The sequence below is a fragment of the Sinocyclocheilus rhinocerous genome, unplaced genomic scaffold (genome assembly GCF_001515625.1).
Source record: "Sinocyclocheilus rhinocerous isolate Xijiao unplaced genomic scaffold, SAMN03320098_v1.1 scaffold1430, whole genome shotgun sequence".
NCBI classification, from domain to species: domain Eukaryota; kingdom Metazoa; phylum Chordata; class Actinopteri; order Cypriniformes; family Cyprinidae; genus Sinocyclocheilus; species Sinocyclocheilus rhinocerous.
This window is the reverse complement of record NW_015636039.1, coordinates 242,103-248,082: the sequence shown is the minus strand read 5'-3', so window position 1 is coordinate 248,082 and position 5,980 is coordinate 242,103. Positions and strand designations below refer to the sequence as shown.

The 5,980-nt window shown below is 36.3% G+C and overlaps 1 protein-coding gene across 1 annotated transcript in view; it reads right to left on the bottom strand.

Annotated features, from left to right (window-relative positions):
* Nucleotides 1-1,466: 1,466 nt before the first annotated feature.
* LOC107747616 (lysM and putative peptidoglycan-binding domain-containing protein 2-like) overlaps nucleotides 1,467-5,980 on the bottom strand; it is a 13,216-nt gene continuing 8,702 nt past the window's right edge. Inside the window, exon 3 of the mRNA XM_016562215.1 lies at nucleotides 1,467-2,077. Within this exon, the coding sequence (XP_016417701.1) occupies nucleotides 2,029-2,077 (49 nt within the window). The 3' untranslated portion in view covers nucleotides 1,467-2,028. The remainder of the gene's footprint in view (nucleotides 2,078-5,980) is intronic.

Sequence of the window (5,980 nt, the reverse complement as noted above, 5' to 3'; positions counted from 1 at the left end):
AAGTAGCTCAGTTTAAATGTATTGTATGAATTGCCCTTACTCTGGAATAAAAAATACGGGGTGTCTATTTACATTTAGTTAAAAGTGGCTGTAAGTCATCAGCTCCAGTGGTGCAGATGGATAAGTGTGTGCCCTTGGCTTTTTGACGCGATCGACCCGGGTTCTATGCTATTTTAACATAGTGTAAATAGGTATTTGCACTTAGTGTAAATAGAATATTGCTAAAAATACTGCTATTTTCACTTAGTGTAAATAGAATCCATTGCTAATACGAGATTTGAAAAGGGAGGGGAAAAAAGTTTGGCAAAAGGCGGGATCGAACCCGGGTCGAACGCGTCAAAAAGCAAAGGGCACACACTTATCCAACTGCGCCACTGGAGCTGAGGATTTACAGCTACTTTTAACTAAATGTAAATAGACACCCCGTATTTTTTATTCCAGAGTAAGGGCAATTCATACAATACATTTAAACTGAGCTACTTTAATACCATCTCCGAACTTTCTACCACGACTCTGCTGTTCTTCGGCTGGTTCTTCCCTGTATACGTTGATTGACAGATGTCTCGTCCAGTCAGCGGTGAGTAATCCCAAACCAATGGCGCTGTCTCAAACTATACCTACCTCTTCCGGTTTGTCTGATTTGTCGTTGTGTTTTCTGACTTGTTAATTTGTTTTCGGATTTGTCGTTGTGTTTTCTGACTTGTTAATCTGTTTTCGGATTTGTCGTTGTGTTTTCTGACTTGTTATATTGTTTTCTGAATTGTTGTTGTGCTTTCTGAATGGTTATTTTGTTTTTTAGACTTGCATTTGCGTTTGTAATTTGTTATTTTGTTTTCAGAATTGTGATTTGCTTTGCACTTCTCGGCCACCGTAAATTTCTCTCTCAAAACTGGTATCATTATGTGAACAAATACACAAATATATTACAGGTCTTTTCAGGTTAGTAGTTTCATTTATGGCTAATGATCAATCATTACATTCATGATCTCTGGGGCCACTGCATAGAAGATAAAAGCAATCGGGCTCTGATAATATCATTCACAAGAGCATTTGCTTCATTTTATATTTATTTTATATTCAACATGCAGTTTGAGATATTGTGCCTTGTCCCTGCAATCTGATGTATATAATAATGCAAATTTTGTGAAAATCACATCAGGGCTAGAAAACGCTAAGTCTTGTCAATATATGTAGCATCACTCACTAAACAGATTTATTGTCAGGTGAGTGTAAACAGATCAGTCTGTATATCCTGTCAACAGTCTACACACAAATATTTAGCGATACAGCTAATATGTGTTGCAACTGACTTTTTTTTGCCAAGAGTGTATTTCTCAAAGGGCTGTTATAACAGATCTCTACTGCCTGAAGTGTTAAAGCTTCTATGGTGGCGCTGAAAGGTGAGATCTCTCATATAATAACCCAAAACGTTGTTGCAGATCTATAATCCATGAAACAAGAAACTCTCAGTTTACAGAAGCATTTATTCTGCATAATCCAAATCAAACTGCACAGTAAAATATTTTTATTAAACCCCAACACACAAAAACACAACATTCACACCAAAACAGCATTATTTATCCCTTTCAACCCCACACATAAAGCTTTTATAAGCAAACAAAACAAAAAATTATAAATTAAAATCAGCAGGCAGCCACACAGAATCTGGGATGTTTTATCTGATAAGTTACGTTACTGGACAGACTGCAGATACAGTGTTTCATATGAGCAGTGGTTATAAGTTTGTGATCTACATGTGGACGGCTATTGCTCTTCCTACAGAAGACAAACTCGGCTGTAGCTTCTTTACGGTTATGTGAAATGGAGCAATTAAATAAAATCACTATAATACTGCTGAAGAAGGCAATGATGGAACTTCAGCACAAGAGTATGGCATGTGGTCCGGTGTTACAGTTTGGGCAACGGTAAAGTAAAAAAAATAAAAGAGCAGGCAAAAGAGGGATGAAAGGATGAAGATGATGATGGGTCATTGTCAGCACTGCAGGTAAACCGATGAAGAAGAGTCCATCAGATCTCCTGATATGATGATGTTGAGTTTGCTGGGTCATCTTCCTCTCTGAAATTAAACACAGGCAAACAATATTTAAAAAAAACTGCTGAATACATATAGCAAATGTGTCACTTTAATATGAGGCTTCAAAGAACTGAAAGTGAATGTTAAATATTACTGTAAATGTTTTTGTTAACCATTTTAGATATAAACTTCCACTATTCCTGTATGAAGTCTACAGCAAATATTTAAATGTAAAATAAAATTTAAAAAATAACCAATTGATAGGTATTCTTTTTTTTTTTTATATAATGAAAGATTAGATTTAAAAACACATTAGAACATTAGAAATAGCTTAATTTTGTTTATATCTGCACTGCAATAAACATTGTGATTTGGGGAAAAAAATACAGGAATTGTTTTGCAGATTACTTGAAAAGCTCTATTTGGAATTAAACATTGTAGAATTATTGAGGCGATTTTGTAGGTAAGTGCATCTGCACAGAATATTAAAATAGTAAATAAATAAATAAATAAATACCAAAAAAATAAATTTCTTGTATACAGGTGCATCTCAATTATTTCAGTAATTCAACTCAAATTGTGAAACTCGTGTATTAAATCAATTCAATGCACACAGACTGAAGTAGTTTAAGTCTTTGGTTCTTTCTTCTTTCTGCTGACCAGCTTTTTGAAGATGCTGATTTCATTTTCCAGCAGGATTTGGCACCTGCCCACACTGCCAAAAGCACCAAAAGTTGGTTAAATGACCATGGTGTTGGTGTGCTTGACTGGCCAGCAAACTCACCAGACCTGAACCCCATAGAGAATCTATGGGGTATTGTCAAGAGGAAAATGAGAAACAAGAGACCAAACAATGCAGATGAGCTGAAGGCCACTGTCACAGAAACCTGGGCTTCCATACCACCTCCATGCCACGCTGAATTGAGGCAGTAATTAAAGCAAAAGGAGCCCCTGCCAAGTATTGAGTACATGTACAGTAAATTAACATACTTTCCAGAAGGCCAACAATTCACTAAATTTTTTTTTTTTATTGGTCTTATGAAGTATTCTATTTTGTTGAGATAGTGAATTGGTGGGTTTTTGTTAAATGTGAGCCAAAATCATCACAATTAAAAGAACCAAAGACTTAAACTACTTCAGTCTGTGTGCATTGAATTTATTTAATACACGAGTTTCACAATTTGAGTTGAATTACTGAAATAAATGAACATTTCCACGACATTCTAATTTACTGAGATGCACCTGTAAGTCTTTTTTGGTGTGAACCATCCATCTAGGACTGAAATACATGGGAAAACCTGGAAAAATGTGGGTTTTCAACTCAAACCTCATAGATCATAGGTCACATTACAACTATTTTTGAGCAATTTGATGATTATATTATAATAATGATTATGATTTTCATTAATTACTACATTTTAGAATAAGAAATATTACTATTGTAATACAACTTACTGTACTGTAAAACAAGAGTATTTAATAAAATCATAATTATCTTATTTTCTCACAACTGTAAAATTGCAATACATATATTTACATCTTAATTTATTCAATTGCATCTTAATTCTTTAATATTTCTTTCATTTTGAAACATTAAACCATTGCCCTTTTATTTTGTCTAAAAAAACCATGGGGAGACCTTCAAGCCCCTTTGTTAGCAATAGATTTATAAATTATTCTCATCACAAATCCAGTGAAATGAGTGGCGCACATTGTTCCCAAACGCCTGTGTTGTAAAGAAGTAATAATAAGCATTTCACTCTGCGTGCACACATTTTTGACATTCAATAGCAGCCTCTCTGATTTCATAATCGCACCATTACTCTTTCATTTTAACATTAATCATGCCGCTCTAGTTGGTTTTGTACATAAATTTCGTTCTGCCCACTTTGCGGTCATGGGTTGTGACCCAGACCTCACTTGAGTGTGCAGTACGTATACTGTGCACCGTGTGCAAAAGTTCAGTTTTTGTATGCATGGAACACTTGTATGATTTACCACGACTTGCCAAATGGTGCAGAATGCAGCCGAGTACACTGCTTGGAAAACCGCATGCTACAAGGTGATGCAATTGATTTGACTTTGCATTACAATGTGACTAACGAAGTTCAAAAAGCGCTGAATGCAATATTTTAAATGTCTTTCTTGGTCATTATTTGGTTGAAGGTTAAAGGGACTGTCCACGCAAAAAATGAAAATTCTGTAATCATCAAGCCAAATAGTACTGGTTCCCTTTGATTTGTATTTTTGTCCATGCAATGGAAGTGAATGGGAACTGAAATTGTTTGGTTACCAACATTCAAAACATCATCTTTTATGTTCCACTGAAGAAAGTCAATCAAATAGGTTTGAAATGACATGGGGGTGAATAAACGGCTGAATTTTCATTTTTGGGTGGATTATCCGTTCAAGGCACCCTCACAGGGTCAATCGTCTCCTCCAAACAGGAAAACGTTCACTGAGATTTCTGTGCAAACAAATGCATCAGGCTTTGATCTAGCCCTGTTTGACTTCCTGTAATCCCCAAACAGGAAATTTGTTTACATTGAAACCAGCATGTTTGCCAGTCAATAAATGTTTCCAAATTGAAGTTTTTGGATTGATAATTCCTGGGAGTGTAGGCTGATCAGTGTTGGCCATCGATCATTTCCATGACTCAGTCGCAGCATTGATCTGATGAAAATATCACTTCTGTATGCTTGGTGTGTGTAAAGGACGCTGGCGTTTCAGTTGGTGTGTGTAAAGGACGCTGGCGTTTCAGTGTGAGTGTGTAGGGGAAGCATGGTTGAGCGCATATGTACTTAGGGTTTGTTAGTTCCTTTCCAGAGCTTCATGATTAAGCAGTTTTCTGCCATTGTGCTCATATATCTTACACCGACTGAGGGAACATTTCCATCAATCGCTTTTCAATTGAATATTTTTAATTTACACATCAGTTATCGAACGAATGAGAGAACATATTACAGGAAATGAATTCCAGTAATGGTTCACCCAATAATCAAAATAAGTCTGCCATCATTTACCACCCTCATAACAGCAAAGGCAGCAAACACAATTGGTGCCTGTGTGTCTCATGACAGATTGAGAAGCACTGAACACTAACTCAACTGCCCAGAATGCCCAGGGAACCTCTAGAAGAATTAAATGCTGGAATTAAACAATGGTTCGAATACTGACATTTTAGTCTGTCCTCTTCAAAAGCTATTGTTCAAAAGATTTGGAATATAGTTTATGACTGACATAAACTACTTGTATGGTGCTTTTATGTCCTTTTTGGAGCTTGACAGGCTCACCAAGATGTATAGTCACATCAAAACATCTTCTACAGAATAATACAGACATAACAGACATGGAACTACGTGAAGGTAAGTAAATGATGAGAATTTTCATTTTTGCATGAAGTTAACCACTTTGAGCCTTCTTGTTTCTTGATCTTCACGCAAAGAACAGAGTTTAAGACTCTAACAGGTTACAACCTGCAATTTACTGCCATCAGTGGAGATGTGCCAAAATGAGACACTTCTTGAGCAAATAAGCGTGTGGGTGAGCTTGACTGTAGACATGTTCATGACATGTCTTTTTCAGCTCTGAGACAGAACTGACCTGACTGGTTTCACTCTGAGAAACATGTTAAATGTATGTTTGTCTAAAGAATATATGACAAACAACTTTCATTGCCCTAAAACTACAGGGAGGACAACAAGGCCTCTCTCCAAACACTGCTGCCTTATCCACTAGATGTGCACGCAAACAAATCTGGCTGACTGGTTCAGCTCAATTTAAAATTGTGGAAATTCAGCTTGATGGATCTGATGGACAGATTTCTTACCACAGCAGTAGGACACCAAGATTCTTGCTAAAATGTGAATCCCGATTTTTCTCCATGGGAATTGAGATCACGATTCTCTCACACGATTCTCATTTTTTCAACCAAAACATTTATTA